The following is an 18,999-nucleotide window of genomic DNA, read 5'->3' on the forward strand; positions in this document are numbered from 1 at the left end:
CCCTGGATTTTCCCAGGAGTATACATGACCTTCAAACAGAATGGAGAGTGGACTGTTGAATTCAGAACGGCACATGTTGTTCAGAATTGCAGTTTATCTTGATAAGAAAATTAAACAAAGACATTCACATGATTACACCTATTTCTAGAATTTCTCCCTTTTTTCACAGTCACCAGGACCAGGGGCTACAGGGTCCCGCGGTGCCTGGAACATAGGCATTGCTTCCTAGTTGCACTCCCTTAGGGTCAGCAATTCTCTTCTCCAAAACTGAGCCATTGGCAGACACACATATTGATATTTCGTACCATACACATTGATATTTTAAACTTTGTAAAAGCTTCTTAAAAGTAGGATCAACCTTGACAGATTGTAAATGAGGAACTTCCAAGATCCAGGCTGCTAAATCAATTATCCTCAGACCAGCTTCCTATCAGCAAAGTCAACCAACCAAGGTGGAAAACCCATACAGCCTGTCAAAACTTCCAAAGAAATGCTGCCTTTCCCAGCATGAAACTAGTCAGATGTCAAAGGCATGAGGACATTAGTATGAGTGTAAAAACTGGCTCTATATTCAAAAGAATTCATATCAACCTTCCTCAATTTCTTCAACCTACTACATTTGTGGGATGGGACCCGGGAAACAAGGTAGGACCACGTTGGTGTTTTTTCATTCACCTTTATCTCTATACCCAGCAATGCCTGGCGTACAACAGAGGCTCAGTCCAGTTGGTTGAATCGAATGGGTGATAAACATAGCCTCTGCCTTCAAAGAGTTCAGAGTAGGGGCAGAAATAAAAACTGTAACACGAGTAAGTACTGCCTGGCTTGTCAGCTTCTGTCTGCAGTGGAGAAGATCCAGCCCTTAGAAGCATAAAAGCTGTCCGCAGAACCAGCCCTGCAGGTACTTTAGGAGAAAAGCCAGTCAACTTCTAGTAACAACAGGTAACATTGGGAGGGTCCTATGTGCCAGGCACTGTACTGTGTGCTTTCTGTGTATTTATTCATTTAATTCTTCAACAGTCCATAAGCACTGGGTCTTTTAATTATCTAACAACCCCATTTTTTTATAAGTGGGGCACAGAGAGGATGAGAAACTCGTTCAAGGTAACACAGCTAGTAAAGAGAGGAGGCAGGATTCAAACCTAGGCCAAGCCCTTGGCCACCCTGGGGTGCTACCTCTCCCACATGACGAACTACACAGAATTTTCAAGACTCCCTCACATGGGCTGGACACAGTGGCTCATACCTATAATCCCAGCACTTGGGAGGCCATGCTGGAGGATTGCTTGAGGCCAAGAGTTCAAGGTGAGCCTGGGCAATGTAGGGAGACCCACCTCTACACAAATAAAAAATAAAAAAATAAGAAGTTAGCCAGGCATAGTGGTATGCACCTGTAGTTCCAGCTACTCAGGGGACTGAGTGGGGAGGATCACTTGAGCCTGGGAGAGGCTGCAGTGAGCTCTGACTGTGCCACTGTACTCCAGCCTGGGCAACACAGCAAGACCCTGTCTCAAAAATAAAATAAAAAAGATTCCCTCACATAATCAGCATCAAGGGCTCACCATTAGAGTCGCTTTTAAGAGTCATCTGGAGACAGATCTTTCGCTGGGTTAAGGCATTTCTTACCTGGAAGGGATAGCAAACTTGCTAGCTAACCACATTAGCCAGGCTAAGGGTGTCAATTCTACGTGGCTATGGAAGCCCATTAAGAACCTTGTGTATCAGATTTAAGCCATGACTGAGGCAGTGATGCCCAGCAAAGAGGATAAAGAAGACCTTAAAGCATTGGCACCCAAGTCTGGAGAAGCCTGAGGCTGCAAAGAGTTGGAGGCTGTCTCCAAGCATGACCCCTGTGTTGGCCTTGGGGGCACTGGAGCAGACAGAAACCACGTGGGCCATGGCTGGAAAGCACATTAGGAAATAGGTCAAGGAAACTACCTGACAAAGCATTTGGGCAAGAGTGCCCTGGGTGCCAGCCAGATGCAGAGAGGAGTTGAACCATCCACCCTGGTCATAGGACAGATCTCTCCAGAAGGAATGGAATTTAAATGGAGCTCTGCTTTTGAGCAGTCAGTGCAAGAAATCAGGGACTTGCATAAACTTGCCACGCCCCAAAGCAAATCCCCTCTCCACTAAAGAGGCACTGGGCTTGTTGTAGGGTGTGATCCACTGGATGCTGGCAGGCTGTGTTTGTGCTTGTCTCTTCTGAGAGACTGAGAGATGCTGGAAGACTCAGCATCTCAGTGAATGACTGAAAGAATGAGGGAGTGAAAGAACATGAATGTGGACCAACCCTATACACATGCAGACATATGTATGTGTGTTTAGATATTTGTATATATGCGTTTCTATTTTTAAATGATTATTTCCGGGTCTCGGATAGAGGTGAAATTCTAACCTACTCAGAGTGATTTCTTTTAGGTTCCCAGACCTGGGATCCACATTTTTTGCTCTGCTGAGGTAGGAAGGTGTCACTAGATCCCTTAAGAACTGCAAATTAAACAACTGTGAGAATGGTTGAAGCTCAAAAGGCTGCTCAGCTTCTCAAATACCCAGTGACTGAAATAACTGGCCAGCTTCTCAAATAGCCAAGGCAGTGCCAAGGTTACTACTCAGGAGACTGTCTTCCACGTGCCTGGGGCAGACAGGAAGTGTTCTGACCCTCTGCCCACAGCTGTGTTCCTGTACCCACCAGCTCAAGTGATTAACGGGGTGGCAGGTGGTGCAGCAGCCAGGTGACCTTCACACACTGGAACTCGTTTTGTTTCCTAGGGGACACTTTCCAGATGGGGTTTTCAGCACTCAGGAAACCTCTTCGTGGCCGGCAGGAATGCAAGAAGTGCAGTGTTCATCCATTTCCTCTCCTGAAGCCCTGCCCTTTGGAGCCTCGTCCTTGTATTGCTGCCAAGGTATTTCACAAATTCCAGATCATTCCCACTCTGTTCCTGCACACACACCACTATCCCCTGTCCCCTGCTGTCCTCTTGCATGTGACAAGCCACAGTGACTTTATTTCCTACATTTCTAACCACAAGGTTCTTACAGAAATTTTCCCTGGCTGCCAAGACTCATTCAACATCATAGGTGGCCCAGACTAGAGGGTAGGTAACATTATTCTCTCAGAATGTTCTTATGGTGTGTTGGGACCAGAGATCTGCACCTGGAGGAAAGAGAAATCCTGAAACATGTTTTAGCCAAGTAGGAAGCACATAACATCTCTTCTAAGCAAATATAAAATGATAGTAGACCTCAATCTGGCTTATTAGCTAGGATTTAATTTGACTAAGTGACTTAACAGGAATTAAAGCACACAAGGTCCCAGCCTGAGCAACATAGTGAAACCCTATGTCTACAAAAAATACAAAAATTAGCCAGGTGTGGTGGCATACACCTGTAGTCCCAGATACTCTGGAGGCTGAGGTGGGAAGATCACTTGAGCCCAGGAGATTGAGGCTGAAATGAGCCATGATCATGCCAGTGTACTCCAGCCTAGGTGACAGAGCAAGTGAGACCTTGTCTAAAAAATATTTTTTAAATTTTTAATTAAAAAAACACACACACACAGATACACAAGGTTCTGTTTTCTCAAGTAAAAGGGGTGGGGAAGTAGGCAGACAGAGCTGGTATTGGTAGCAGCATTAAGCTCTTTCCAGCTTTTGCCTCCATCATCCTTGCAGGGTGACCCTGATCCTTAGGTCTAAAATAGATGCCAGAGCTCCAGCCATCATACCCGTATTCCAGGCAGCAGCAGACTTTCCAGAAACTTCACACAATACTTTCACATATATGTCATTGAATAGCACTTGGTCACAGGACCACATCCAACTATATTGGAACCCAGGAAATGTCTTTATGCTGGGAATCCAGAACATGGAACCACTGATATGGTTTGGCTGTGTCCTCACCCAAATCTCATCTTGAATTGTAGTTCCCATAATCCCCACGTGTCATGGAAGGGACCCAGTGGAAGGTAATTGAATCAGGGGGCAGTTACCCTCATCTGTTCTCATGATAGTGATTTCTCATGAGATCTGATGGTTTTATAAGGGGCTTTCCCCCGACCTTCACTCTGCACTTCTCGGTCTGCCACCATGTGAAGAAGAACATATTTGCTTCCCCTTCCACCATGATTGTAAGTTTCCTGAGAACTCCCCAGCTGTGCTGAACTGTGAGTCAATTTTCTTTCCTTTATAAATTACCCAGTCTTAGGTATGTCTTTATTAGCAGCATGAGAACAGACTAAAACAGCCATCTACAAGATAAGTGGCCTGATCTCATGAGAGGTTACTGTTCTAGATTAAAAGAAACTAGTAGGACATGGTGGCTCATGCCTGTAATCCCAGCACTTTGGGAGGCCAAGGTGGGCGGGTCACCTGAGATCAGGAGTTTGAGACTAGCCTGGCCAGCATGGTGAAACCCCGTCTCTACTACAAATACAAAAAAAATTAGCTGGGTGTGGTGGCAGTCCCCTGTAATGCCAGCTACTCTGGAAGCTGAGGCAGGAGAATAGCTTGAACCTGGGAGGTGGAGGTTGCAGTGAGCAGAGATCGTGCTAATACATTCCAGCCTGGGCAACAGAGTGAGACTCCCTCTCACAAAAAATAAATAGGACGGGCGCGGTGGCTTACACCTGTAATCCCAACACTCTGGGAGGCTGAGTGGGTGGATCACGAGGTCAGGAGATCGAGACTATCCTGGCTAACACAGTGTAACCCTGTCTCCACTAAAAAATACAAAAAATTAGCCAGGCGTAGTGGCGGGCTCCTGTAGTCCCAGCTACTTGGGAGGCTAAGGCAGGAGAATGGCGTGAACCCGGGAGGCGGAGCTTGCAGTGAGCTGAGATCATGCCACTGCACTCCAGCACTGCAGCTTGGGCGACAGAGCGAGACTCCGTCTCAAAAAAATATAAAAATAAAATAAATAAATAAAATAAAATAAAGAAAGAAACTGAAGAGGCATATGGATGAGCCTTGATTGGATATGGAAGATATTTTGGATACAACAGGAGAAATTTGAACATGAACTCAGTGTTAGATGACATTAGCAAATCATGGTTAATTCTCTTATGTGTGATTATAGAATTATGGTTACATAGGAGCATGTACGTAGATAATGCAGGTTACAAAGTACTTAGGAGTGAATCAAAATACACAATAAAAATAGGCTAAAAGATTGGCAGAGCCAACAGGGAAAAGATAGTAAGAATTACTGAGTGTAGGTGGAAGGAGTATGGATATCCATTTCTTTCAGATTTTCTGTATATCTAAAATTTTTTTTTTTTTTTTTTGAGACAGAGTCTCACTCTGTCACCCGGGCTGGAGTGCAGTGGCGCAATCCTGGCTCACTGTAACCTCTGCCTCACAGGTTCAAGCAGTTCTCCTGCCTCAGCCTCCTGAGTAGCTGGGATTACAGGCATGTGCCACCACGCTCGGCTGATATTTGTATTTTTAGTAGAGACAGGGTTTCCCCATGTTGCCTAGGCTGGTCTAGAACTCCTGGCCTCAAGTGATCTGCCCATCTTGGCCTCCCAAAGTGCTGGGATTACAGGCATGAGCCACCATGCCCAGCCTAAAATTCCTTATAATACAAATTATAGGAGGGTAATTATCTATTTGTGCTGACTGTTCCTCAGCTTTCTCATGTGAGGCTGATGGCCTTCTGGTGAAAATGAGTGAGGTTCCTGTCAGTATTCTGGAACCAGTCAACACAAAGGGTCTGAGGAGTGGGTTGAAGCCCATGGTCTCAGCCAGGATGGATCTTAGAGCTTGTGGATGTAGGGAGAGAAAACTGCCCTCCAGCCTCAGCTTCTCCGATAGTCTGTCATCACCCAGCACTGCTGCAAGGATCCACAAATCCCATCACCTATTTGAGATAACAACACAACAGAAGATAGAAAATGAATCTAAGACATCTTACGTAGTGGAGACATCAGTACTCTGTCAGGACATGACTGGGTGGAGCAGAACAAATGCCAGACTTGAGATTAGGAGAATTTGTTGCCCCCTCCACCATTTCTGCCCATATCACCTTGGAGCAGGTGCTTAATCTGTTTCCTCGACTGTAAAATGGGGATTGTAATTGCCACCCTCACCTGCTCCACAGAGCTGTCTGAGGCTTCAATGAGATAATGTGTGTGATTTCTGGTAAATGTGCAAGACCATTTGGAAGAAAACCTTGCTTGTCCCTGAACTACTGCTTCATCCTGTTAGGCTCGCATGCAATTATCCACAGACCCCAGAACCAGGTGAACTTTTTCAAAACCCTGCTTGTGGTGGTTGAAAAATATCTCCACAAATTATTGGACATTCCTCCCTTCAAAAGTGGAAGCCACCACATTTTTCTCACCAGCTTGCTTGGAAAAAAAGAAAACAAAAGTGGAAGCCATTCCCTTGAGTGGTGGGCTGGACAAAATGACTTGCTTCTAACACAGGGTTTCCAGAGAAGATATATGATACCCAATGAAATTTGAGTTCAGATAAACAACAAATAAATTTTAGAATAAGTATGTCCCAAATACTGCATGAGATAGACTTACACTAAAAGTGTATTCATTGTTTATCTCAAATTCAAATTTAACTGGGCATCCTTTTGTTTTAGTTTTGCTTAAACTAGCAACTCTATTCCAATGAGTAGAATGAGGCTGAGCACAGTAGCTCATGCTTGTAATCCTAGCACTTAGGGAGGCCAAATCTGGAGGATCACTTGAACCCAGGAGTTCGAGACCAACCTGGGCAATATAGTGAAACCCAATCTCTACAAAAAAATACAAAACTTCGTGAGCCCTAGTGGCATGTACCTGTAGTCCCAGCTACTCAGGAGGCTGAAGTGGGAGGACTGCTTGAGCCTTGGAAGTTGCAGTGAGCCGTGATCATGCCATTGCACTCCAGCCTGGGTGACAGAGCAAGACCCTGTCTCTATAAATAAAATAAGAATAGAATGAATGTGGCATAAGTAATGATGTGTGACTTCCAAGACTAGGTCATAAAGGCACTGTAGCTTTCACCTTGCTCCCTCTTAGCTTACTCACTCTGGAGGAGCTGGACGCCATGTTGTAAGGACACTCAAGCAGCCCTATGGAGAGGTTCACCTACACTTCCTGCCAACAGCTTGCATCAGGAGGAGATGCTTATACCCTGGGGGCGCCAGTTCTATTGAATCCTAGCCTCATAGTTTAGGGAAGTTATTTAATCTCTCAAAGCACTTGTTTTATCTGTAACTATGGGTATACTAATATCTGTTTTCAGGACCTATTTGTGATCAGAAACATAAAAAAGAATAGCTAACATTTATGAGAAATTTAGAATATGCTAAGCACTTCACATTTAATTCACATAGTAACCCTCTGAGATTAGTGCTGTCCTTATTCCCATTTTACACATTGGGAAACTGAGGCACACAAAATTTACATGATCACCCACACCTAATAAGTATATAATGTGACAGGCACATAATATGCATCCTTTTTTTTTTTTTTTTTTAAGAAAGAGACTTGCTCTTGTTGCCCAGGCTGGAGTGCAGTGGCCTAATCTCAGCTGACTGCAACCTCTGCCCCCTGGGTTCAAGCGATTCTCCTGCCTCAGCCTCTGAAGTAGCTGGGATTACAGGTGCGCGCCACCACATGCAGCTAATTTTTGTATATTTTGTAGAGATGGGGTTTCGCCATGTTGCCCAGGCTGGTCTCAAACTCCTGAGCTCAAGAAATCCTCCTGTCTCAGCCTCCCAAAGTGCTGGGATTACAGGCTTGAGCCACTGTGTCCAGCCTGCATCCTTTTACTTTTTATTTTTTTTGAGACAGAGTCTTGCTCTGTTGCCAGGCTGGAGTGCAGTGGCACTATCTTGGCTCACTGCAACCTCCACCTCCCAGGTTCATATGATTCTCCTACCTCAGCCTCCTGAGTAGCTGGGACTACATGTAGGTACGCACCACCACACCTGGCTAAGTTTTGTATTTTTAGTAGAGATGGGGTTTCACCATGTTGCCCAGGCTGGTCTCAAACTCCTGGCCTCAAGTAATCTGCCCACCTTAGCCCCTCAAAGTGCTGGGATTACAGGTGTGAGCCACCATGCCCAGCCAATATTCATCCTTTTAGAAGTTGCTGTTGTGGCTGGGCACGCTGGCACATGCCTGTAATCCCAACACTTTGGGAGGCCGAGGTGGCGGATCACTTCAGGTCAGGAGTTCAAGACCAGCCTGACCAAGATGGTGAAACCCCGTCTCTACTAAAAATACAAAAAATTAGCCGGATGTGGTGGCAAGTGCCTGTAATCCTAGCTACTCTGGAGGCTGAGGCGGGAAAATCGCTGGAACCTGGGAGGCAGACGTTGCAGTGAGCTGAGATCGCACCATTGCCTGCACTCCAGCCTGGGAAACAGAGTGAGACTCCGTCTCAAAAAAAAAAAAAAAAAAAGTTGGCCGGGCGCGGTGGCTCAAGCCTGTAATCCCAGCACTTTGGGAGGCCGAGGCGGGCGGATCATGAGGTCAGGAGATCGAGACCATCCTGGGTAACATGGTGAAACCCCGTCTCTACTAAAAAAATACAAAAAAACTAGCCAGGCAAGGTGGCAGGCGCCTGTAGTCCCAGCTACTCGGGAGGCTGAGGCAGGAGAATGACGTGAACCCGGGAGGCAGAGCTTGCAGTGAGCTGAAATCCGGCCACTGCACTCCAGCCTGGGCGACAGAGCAAGACTCTGTCTCAAAAAAAAAAAAGTTGCTGTTAGCATATCATCAAATCTGCCAAACCACTGTTTTTACAGTTGAGAAAACAGGGCCTCAGGGAGGTGAGGTAAATCTTACAAGGCTGACCCCAATGTCTATACTTCAATCCTACACCCAGTGAGTCTGGGGTCAATAGCACACCCCCGGGGGCCCTCCTGCCCCACCCCTGGATGGAATGGACCACTTTCCTGATATAGCCCTAAGTCCTCCACCAGTGCCCCTGGTTCATGGACATTACTAATCACTACCAAGGATTGGTATTGTCAAATTTTGCCCCCAGACAAGATCGACCTGAGAGATGCATCTAAATTAAACTATGCGCACAATTAGAACAAAGAGGAGTCTCGACTTCTCAAAAACACTCAGAGGCTTTCCTTTAATCAGCATTTTTGAAAGCTCCAAATGCAATTGGCAGTCTCTAAATTTTTAAAGGAGACTAACCGGAACAATTAACCATGTCTCTGAAAGCTTGAAAGACTCTCAGACCCTAAAACAGAGAGCCCTGTATCTCCCTGCTCCCCCACTTGGATTCCACCTCCATTTTTCCCATCTCTCCACCACTCTTTGCCTGGAACATTGCAGGGACCCTGAAGGTACCAGCAAAAGCCCTTTGAGCCCCTCCAGGCCTCCAAGATGGAAGACAACTGGGTGCCTTCCTCCTGAGTCTCAGACTTCCCACACAATTCCGGTCCTGAGTTCTGTTCAGCTAGATACTCTCACTCCTCCATGAAGTGGTGAGTTTTTCCTTGAGGCTTTATCTCTCTCAGGAAGGGGGTAATCACTCTGGGGTTCTCCCCTGTGTGCACGTGGATAACTGTATGCCATTTCTAAAACTCTTTTGTGAGGTGATTTTTCAGTGAACCTTCAGAAGGCAAAGGGGAAGCTTTCCCTTGGATCCTACAGTTTTGGTGCTGTGGGCAGGCTCACCAAAGCCACTCTGCTCTTCTAGAAGCCACAGTGAAGGGAACCCAGGGCTTGACAACGGGCAAAAGGGTGAGAATTCCTCAACAGTCAGGCTCCCAGCCTGTCTTCTTGTGAAACCCAGTTGAGCAGATAGGCAAAAATAACCGTTTATCTCCTCTACATAATCTCGATTAATGGGAGTGATATGGTTTGGCTCTGTGTCACCACAAAAATCTCACCTTGAATTGTAGTAATCCCCACGTCATGGGAGGGACCCGGTGGGAGGTAATTGAATCATGGAGGCAGGTTTTTCCCGTGCTGTTCTCCTGATAGTGAGTAAGTCTCACAAGATCTGATGGTGTTTTTTTTGTTTTGTTTTGTTGTTTTTTTTTTTGAGACGGAGTCTCGCTCTGTCGCCCAGGCTGGAGTGCAGTGGCCGGATCTCAGCTCACTGCAAGCTCCGCCTCCCGGGTTTACGCCATTCTCCTGCCTCAGCCTCCCGAGTAGCTGGGACTACAGGCGCCCGCCACCGCGCCCGGCTAAGTTTTTTTTGTATTTTTTAGTAGAGACGGGGTTTCACAGTGTCAGCCAGGATGGTCTCGATATCCTGACCTCGTGATCCGCCCGTCTCGGCCTCCCAAAGTGCTGGGATTACAGGCTTGAGCCACCGCGCCCGGCCAGATCTGATGGTTTTATAAAGGGGAGTTCCCCTGCACACGCTCTCTCTTGCCTGCCGCCATGTATGACATCCCTTTGCGCTTCCTTCATCTTCCACCATGATTGTGAGGCCTCCCCAGCCATGTGAAACTGTGAGTCCTTTAAATCTCTTTCCTTTATAAATTACCCAGTCTCGGGTATGTCTTTGTTAGCAGCAGAGAACTGACTAATTCAGGGAGAAAAGGATTTGTGTGACTAGTTTGGGGTGTAGAACTCTGGTGTGCTTTTTGGTAGTTTTTGGTAATGAATATTTATTGTTTGATCCCGTTTCCTCACTGAAATAGTGTTTTCCTTCGTCTTCATCTTTCTGTGTCATTCTGTCACTAAGAGGGGTAGAACAGGAGCCTAAGCCCCTAGAAGCCCACTTACTCAAGCCAGCCCTGCAGACTGCTCAGTTTGTCGTTCCGATCAACATACTTTTTTGGAGGCAGGGTCTTGCTCTGCCACTCAGGCTGGAGGGCAGTGGCATAATCATGACTTACTGCAGCCTCAACCTCCAGGGCTCAAGCAGTCCCCTCACCTGAGCCTTCTGAGTAGCTGGGACTACAGGTGGTTGCCACCACACCTGGCCAGTTTTGAAATTTTTTATAGAGACAATGTCTCTTTCCTGTCCCAATGAAAGTACACACATTAAAAAACAACAGGGTCTCGCTGTGTTGCCCAGGTTGGTCCCGAACTCCTGGTGTTACCGGTTGAAGGTGTCCAGGTTCTTGGAGTCTTAAACAAAGAACTGGACAAAATGTGCAAGCAGAGCAAGGAAAGAATGAAACAACAAAGCAGAGATGTATTGAAAATGAAAGTACACTCCACAGGGTGGGAGCGGGCCGAGCACAGAGGCTCAAGAGCCCCGTTACAGAATGTTCTGGGGTTTCAATACCCTCTAGAGGTTTCCATTGATTACTTGGTATATGTCCTATGTAAATGAAGAGGATGAAGTAAAGTTACAAAGTCATTTACTCAGTGTATGCCCTATGTAAATGGAGAGGGTATTTCCTGTCATCGCTGAAGTGTCTCCATTTGATTTAGTTCTAGGAAGTGAGCGTGAATCAGCCTTATGTTCCCTATCTCCAGACCCTATTCTTCTGCCTCACTGGGCTCAAGCAGTCCTCCCACCTTGGCCTCCCAAAGTGCTGGGATTACAGGCATGAGCTGCAGTGCCTGGCTTCAACACACATTTTGTTCTGAATATGTCAAGTTCTTGGAGGAGTTTGTCTTAAGAAGTCACTGTGGGGGCTGGGCGCAGTGGCTCACACCTGTAATCCCAGCACTTTGGGAGGCCGAGGCAGGCAGATCACGAAGTCAGGAGTTCGAGACCAGCCTGGCCAACATAGTGAAACCCTGTCTCTACTAAAAGTACAAAAAATTAGCTGAGTGTGGTGGCACGTGCCTGTAGTCCCAGCTACCTGGGAGGCTGAGGTAGGAGAAACGCTGGAACCTGGGAGGCGGCGGTTGCAGTGAGCCGAGATCACGCCACTGCACCGGGCAACAGAGTGAGACTCCATCTCAAAAAAAAAAAAAGAAAGAAAAGAAGTCGCTGTGGGGCTTCTCTCATCTCAACCCTTGTTGCCTGGTTAGTACTGGAGAAGTCAATTCCAGGAGGGTCTGCCCAGTGTCACAGATTGACAGGTCTGTGACTAGCAACCCCCAACAGACTTGTAGGTAGCTGGAGGCAGCATATGTACAAACACCATCATCCTGACCATCTGTGGCAACAAGAGTCTTTTGCCAACTTCGCCTATTCCTGGGAGTGAACTTTTTGCGTAGGGGGATATTTGGCATTACCTCTTCTCTACCCTTTCCAGGAAACACCTGTTCTTAACTGGTAAAAAAAAAAAAAAAAAAAAAAATTACCCTACACCTGGAAAATTACATTCTGGACTTTCCATAAAGAGGCTATTGGATTGTGAAATGAGTACACCATTGAAAATTCTAAATGTCAATGGCCAGAAAACAGATCCTTTAAATTACCCTCCTAAATTTTAAAAATATATTAGAGATCTCTCATCCTAAACAAATGCCTTCTTTGTATTTATAAAAAGATTAAGTTAAAATATAAAAACAATAGTTTCATGGCTAGCCTTAGAAATTCTCTTGACAAAATTAAAGAGCAAAAACATGATCTGAAACAAAGCTAAAATAATTTTTATGCTCAAACTGCCTGCTTTTGATCCCCTGTAGGATTTATAAAAAGCCCTGCACTCTATGATCTAGTGGCTGAGATTCTGTGCTCTTGTGGCTGTAGCCCAGGTTCAATTCCCAGTCAGGGAAGTAATCCCATTTGTTTTAAATTGTTTGACTTCTGACCTTTTGTGGGTACCCATTTGTTATTGATCCTTTTTCCTTCCATGGACACTTAGGAGTGTCATGAATAGCCTTGGAAACTCTCTTGACAAAATTAAAGGGCAAAAATGTAACCTAAAACATGATTTGATTTCCTGTCTTTTTCCTTCTATGGGGCATATGGGGCATATGGGGCATATGGGGCCTTTGGGCCTTTATGCATAGGTGCTCAGCTGAGAAGCTGAGATCCTAGAAAATATGGCCAGTTAGAAGAATAGGTTGTATTCCATTTGTGGCTAAAAAGACTTTTTATCTTTGAGCTGACTTTGGGGTCGTTCTGGATCTTGTGAGGACTGCTTTTTTGCACCTCTTGGAGATGCCTGGTTCATCTTTGACTAACCAAGTCATAACTTGGTTAAGGGTTATTGCTTTTGGTGAACTATTTGAAAAGGTACCTTTGGTTCAAAAGAAAAAAACAAGCTAACGAAAGTGTTTATAAAAGATAGGCCCTGAGGTAAAAAGAGACTTCCTAAGTCCAAGCATGGAAAAGGCTGCCTTCACCCTGTTAAAGGGCTCAATAATCTAATCAAGAAACAACCTAATTTAAAAAGACCAATCTAATTAGATTGGTCCCCAAACTATTTTCTGGAATTTAGCTGGCTATTTTGAAATTCTTTGTAAAATAAATGTATATATGTAAAAAAATCTCCATTTGTAAGGGCATCTGCATCCCCACACTTAAACCACCACAAACTTTCCAACAAGGAAGATGTCTTAAAGTTTACATAACAAACCTTACATTTGTTTAAGATACTTTTCCTGGAAAGCTTGTCTTGACTGGGCTTTTACGTACCCCTTTTTGTCTTGGCAAATAATGGTGTTTATATCTAAGTTCTGTGTCTTTGAAGTGTAAATTTTTACCAAAAAGTCCTGTCTTTGAAAGTACAAATTTCATGTTGCCTAGCTAAGAACTGCTTAGAGCTTGATAGTCTGTCTGCAGGGGGAAGAAAAACTATTTGAAAACTAGCAAATGAAGAATCTTGTAAAGCTATAAAATCTTCTTCTGTCTGTATGTTTGTATGTGTCACGTGTATGTGATATTTCACTACCAAAATAGACGAAAGAGCTCTAATTAGTTAGCTTAATGAAAAAGTAAGTGCTTAAATCAAAATACTTTATCAGAAAAATAGAAACTAACTCAAATGCTTTTTAGCTCATGTGACTCTAGTAATCTCTGGTAAATAAAATTAGTTTAAATTGTTGGCAAAATAAAATTAAACGTCTTCAGAATTGTCGGTATTAAATTTGACTCAGACTTACTGCCTGAATGTACTGGTCAGACAGGTTTAGGTGGTTTCTGTAGATGTTTTTGTTTCTGTTTTTGTTTTTGTTTGTTTTTGTTTTTGTTTTTTTGAGACGGAGTCTCACTCAGTCACCCAGACTGGAGTGCAGTGGTGCGATCTCAGCTCACCGCAACCTCCGACTCCCTGGTTCAAGCGGTTTTCCTGCCTCAGTCTCCCGAGTAGCTGGGACTCCAGGCACAGCTATATTTTTAGTAGAGATAGGGTTTCACCATGTTGGCCAGGATGGTCTGTATCTCCTGACCTCGTGATCCACCTGCCCCGGCCTCCCAAAGTGCTGGCATTACAGGTGTGAGCCACTGCGCCCAGCCTGTAGATGTTGTAAGGTCATAAAACTGTTGCTTGTTTTGTCTGTGAGCTAAAGCTATGAGGGTTGGCTGTTGGGCTCCCCAAAGCCTTGGACATATCTTACTGTCAGCTTCCTTCCAGTTTTGAGCATCTGGATTCTAGGGTCTGGACAGGTTGGCCATGGTGGGACCTGGGGACATGTCCTCAGTTCCTGACCACCAGCTGTAAGGCAGAACCAAGCCCGATATGGCCCCATCCTCCCTGGCCTAGCTTTGCCTCCTTGCCGTGCTGGGATGGGTTGGATTCTCCAGGCATTATCTTCACGACTCTGTCCTGTCCTGAGCACTATACCTGGTATGTAAATTTGGGACCCCAACAAGACCTGCCCTGCATAGCTGTCCTTGGGTGCCACATGGGCACTTGAGACCCAAGACAACAGAAAAAAAACATTAGGAAGGGTACCTGTGTCATCCTTTCAAATTATTAATTTAAAAATCTTAAAATCATGCTATGTTAAATAATAGGTAATCATAGAATGTCTAAGTCACCTATATGGTATAGAAAACAATATATTTAGATCTGTTAATAAAAAATTGAGGAAGCAAAATGGTTTTCATCTACAAATACTGATATAAAATAATTCAACATCACTTCCTAAGTTTTCCACTAGAAATTAGGGCTACTAAGAGTTAAAATTATAGTTAATATATATAAGTAAAACTACTAGATATGCCTGTAATCCCAGCACTTTGGGAGGCCAAGGCAGGTGGATCACCTGAGGTCAGGAGTTTGAGACCAGCCTGACCAACATGGTGAAACCCCGTCTCTACTAAAAATGCAATAATTAGCCAGGCATGGTGGCCAGCACCTGTAATCCCAGCTACCCTGGAGGTTGAGGCAGGAGAATCACTGGGCTGGGCACGGTGGCTCATGCCTGTAATCCCAGCACTTTGAGAGGCAGAGGCGGGTGGATCATGAGGTCAGGAGATCGAGACCATCCTGGCTAACATGGTGAATCCCTGTCTCTACTAAAAAATACAACAAAAATTAGCCGGGCGTGGTGGTATGCGTCTGTAGTCCCAGCTACTCAGGAGGCTGAGGCAGGACAATGATGTGAACCGGGGAGACAGAGCTTGTAGTGAGCCGAGATTGCACCACTGCACTTCAGCCTGGGCGACAGAGCGAGACTCCATCTTAAAAAAATGGTATTGGCTACAGAACTTGACCCAGAAGCAGCCTATCAGAAAGTCAATGGGGAAATGGATTCTTTCAAAATACTGTGTATATGACCTGACGTATCTGCCCCTTTGAAGGAAGCTGGTGCACGTAGGAACCTCAGCCCTTTATGATACAGAGCTGAGCCTATGGTAGGAAAGAGGAGAGAAAAAGAGACAGAGAAATGCATGTGGCAATCACTCTGGCTGCAGCCCAAAGTAACTTGCTAAACCTCCATTTCTTTTCTCTCTCTGTTTTTTTTTTTTTTTTTAAACCAAGGGAGAGCCATAATGCAAGCTATTCCTAGTGGAAAAGTTGAGAAGGAAGAACAGCTTGTTCCAGACCAGTGAAATTGAAATTCCCATGTGGTACAACATAAGAGGAAAGAGGCCCTCCCTGACAAAGTTGGACAGCCCTCTCTCATGGCAGTTTGGCAATAACTATCAACATGTTCAGTGTGTATAACCTTTGCCCAAGCAATACCACTTCTGGGAATCTACAGAAATTCTACCAGAAGACCACAAAGATACATAAGCCCTGAGCACTGAAGCACTGTCTGATGTGAAACCTGAAAATATCCTTTGTGTTTACCCATAAGCAAACATTGATGCATTTATGCCGTGAACAGGGCTGTTAGAGCAAGGCCGATCTGAGGGATGAATATTGAAGTATATCATTATGATGACACGTGAGAAGAGTAAGTCACAGAATAGGATTAGCTTACTGCTTATATTTAACTGATATGAAATTGCCAAGCAAAGACAATTATGCACTCCACAGAAAACACACGAGTAATGTAAATAACATTTGGAATTCTGCACACCCTTCTACCATCCTCAGTCCCAAAGGGAGACGCAGGTATCATCAATCTCCCGGGTCTCCCAGCACTGAGAGCTGCTCTGGGGTCTGAGTGTGGCTTCCAGCATTAAGAAAAATAGGTATCCTTGAGCTGGGTGCAGTGGCTCATGCCTGTAATCCCAGCTCTTTGGGAGGCCAAGGCAAGCAGATCGCCTGAGGTCAGAGTTTGAGACCAGCCTGGCCAACATGGTGAAACCCTGACTCTACTAAAAAATACAAAAATTAGCTAGGTGTGGTAGCAGGCACCTGTAATCCCAGCTACTTGAGAGGCTGAGGCAGGAGAATTGCTTGAACCCGGGAGACAGACGTTGCAGTGAGCCAAGTTTGTGCCATTGCATTCCAGCCTGGGCAACAGAGCAAGACTCTCAAAAAAAAAAAAAAAAAAAAAAAAAACAAAAGAAAAAAAAAAATAGGTATCCTTGCACCACATGGCACCTGGATGCAAAACAGCTCCTTACCCCAGTGCTCAAGCAGCCTCTTCCAGCTGTGCTGAGGCAGAATGTCAGTCTCTGAAGCTGGGCGCGGTGGCTCACGCCTGTAATCCCAGCACTTTGGGAGGCCGAGGCAGGTGGAACAAGAGGTCAGGAGTTCGAGACCAGCCTGGCCAATATGGTGAAACCCCATCTCTACTAAAAATACAAAAATTAGCAGGGCGTGGTGGCGCACGCCTGTAGTCCCAGCTACTCTGGAGGCTGAGGCAGAAGAATCCCTCGAACCCAGAAGCGGAGTTGGCAGTGAGCTGAGATCATACCCCTGCACTCCAGCCTGGGTGACAGAGCGAGACTCCGTCTCAAAAAAAGAAAAAAAGTCAGTCTCCCATGGAGAACCTTCCAAGGGCCGACTCTTCCCCCTTCTCCTCCACTCCTTCCCTTCCCTTTCCTGAATCGTTCAGTCCTAAAGCTATTAGGTGGGACAGAGCAAGGTAGATGCCTGTAACGTGGGGAAGGGAGGGCAGGTGACTCACAGAGAGCATCCAAGCCCAGAGAGAACGAGGAGGGTGTCCAGAGTGTGTGCGCTGGCACCTGACGTGGCGTGTCAGAGCCCAGGCTGATGAGGAAAGTGACCCCGCGGTGGACTGGCCAGCATGTGGCTCCTTTTGCCCATTCCCGTTTCTCCTTCAGTGCACTGCTGTTCCTGGAGTAAGGAACGAATATGGAGAAGCATGAGGCAATGAGCCAACTTTTAGAGCAGCCAAGGCTTGGTCCATGGCAGAGCCATTCAGCACAACATGCTCTGTGAAAACACCACCAGGCTTGAGCCCAGCCGAGCAGCCTCCACGCAGGGGACTGGACAATCAGCTGCCTCTCTGCCCGTTTCCTCATCTGTAAAGAGGAAACGTCAAGCCCTTGGCACAGCGTGCGGCCCACAGTCAGTGTTTGGTGGACATGAGCTGCCTTCATGGCAGCTGTCTTCAGGCCTCACAGGGTAGCTTTGAACAGGCAAAGCCAGAGGAGCTGGGGATGTCTCCTCTGTTGCTGTCTCCTCTGTTGCTGTCTCCACGGTGGGAAATGGGCAGCTTGAAAACCTGATAGGAGCAACTTGGCTCTATCTATCAGAATGTGAAACATGCCAGCCCCTCAGCCCAGCTGTCACACTCCTTGGACCCTGCTCTGCACTGATGCCGGAACAAAGGCACAAGCACTTTCACAAGATGTTCACCAAGGCACCGACGGTGATAGGAAAATGCCGGAAGTTAATGATGTGATCACCAACAGGGGACTGGCTAAATAGACCCCACTCAAAAGACCGAGGCCCAGCATGAACCATGCCCACATGAGAATAGTGAAGAAAGTCAACGGCAGAATCGTATTTGTAGGATGATGTCATTTGTATGAAAATGTAAAGTAACTATACAGAAAACAGTGTGCATTCCATCCATATATAGGTATAAAAAAAAATACAGCCACATATATGTCTGAGTGTATGTACAAAATGAGCATCTTCATGCAGGGGGAAAAGTCCAGGAGGATAGACAGAAAGGCATGTCTGCAGAGTGGGGTGAGGAGGAACAGGAATGTTGACACTTCAAGAGTGCTGTACCGTTTGGATTGCTAGTAAAGAATGCAGGTCAATTTTATAATCAAAAAACTAGTATCAGGATGCTTAGGAGATGCAGACTGAAACACTTAAGAGTAAGGCACCAATGACTCAACAACAATAAATACGTAATACATGTGAATATTTTATCCATGTTATAGAGGGAGGGAGGGAGAGAAATGGGAAAAATTTGTGTGTGTGTGTGTGTGACGGAGTCTCGCTCTGTCACCCAAGCTGGAGTGCACTGGTGCAATCTTGGCTCACTGCAACCTCCGCCTCCCAGGTTCAAGCGATTATCCTGCCTTGGCCTCCCCAGTAGCTGGGATTAAAAGTGCCTACCACAATGCCTGGCTAATTTTTTGTACTTTTTGTAGAAACAGGGTTTCACCATGGTGGCCTAGCTGGTCTCCAACTCCTGGCCTCAGGTAATCCGCCCACCTCAGCCTCCCAAAGTGCTGGGATTACAGGCATGAGCCACCATACCCCGCCCTTATGTTTGAAATATTTTTAAAAATAAAGTTTAAAACATTAAATAAATAAAAATAAAGATCAAATGAAAGACAGTCAAGTTCCTGGGAAGCCCACTGGAGATGCAGGTAGCAGAGGCCTGGAAGGACCTGCAGC

At 45.7% G+C, this 18,999-nt stretch overlaps 1 protein-coding gene across 5 annotated transcripts in view; it reads left to right on the plus strand.

Moving 5' to 3' along the window:
- The window catches only part of TXNL4B (thioredoxin like 4B), a 67,015-nt gene extending 49,091 nt beyond the window's left edge, over positions 1-17,924 (plus strand). For 4 of the 5 annotated variants that reach the window (XM_050772796.1, XM_050772798.1, XM_050772799.1 and 1 more), the window contains one exon: positions 2,773-4,813. In XM_050772796.1, coding sequence (XP_050628753.1) covers positions 2,773-3,007 — 235 coding nt within the window. In that variant the 3' untranslated portion in view covers positions 3,008-4,813. Of the gene's footprint in view, positions 1-2,772; positions 4,814-15,759 lie in introns of those variants that run through there. The other variant, XM_050772800.1, reaches the window with a different exon arrangement.
- The last annotated feature ends 1,075 nt before the right edge of the window (positions 17,925-18,999 follow it).

This window comes from Macaca thibetana, chromosome 20 (genome assembly GCF_024542745.1).
Source record: "Macaca thibetana thibetana isolate TM-01 chromosome 20, ASM2454274v1, whole genome shotgun sequence".
NCBI lineage: Eukaryota > Metazoa > Chordata > Mammalia > Primates > Cercopithecidae > Macaca > Macaca thibetana.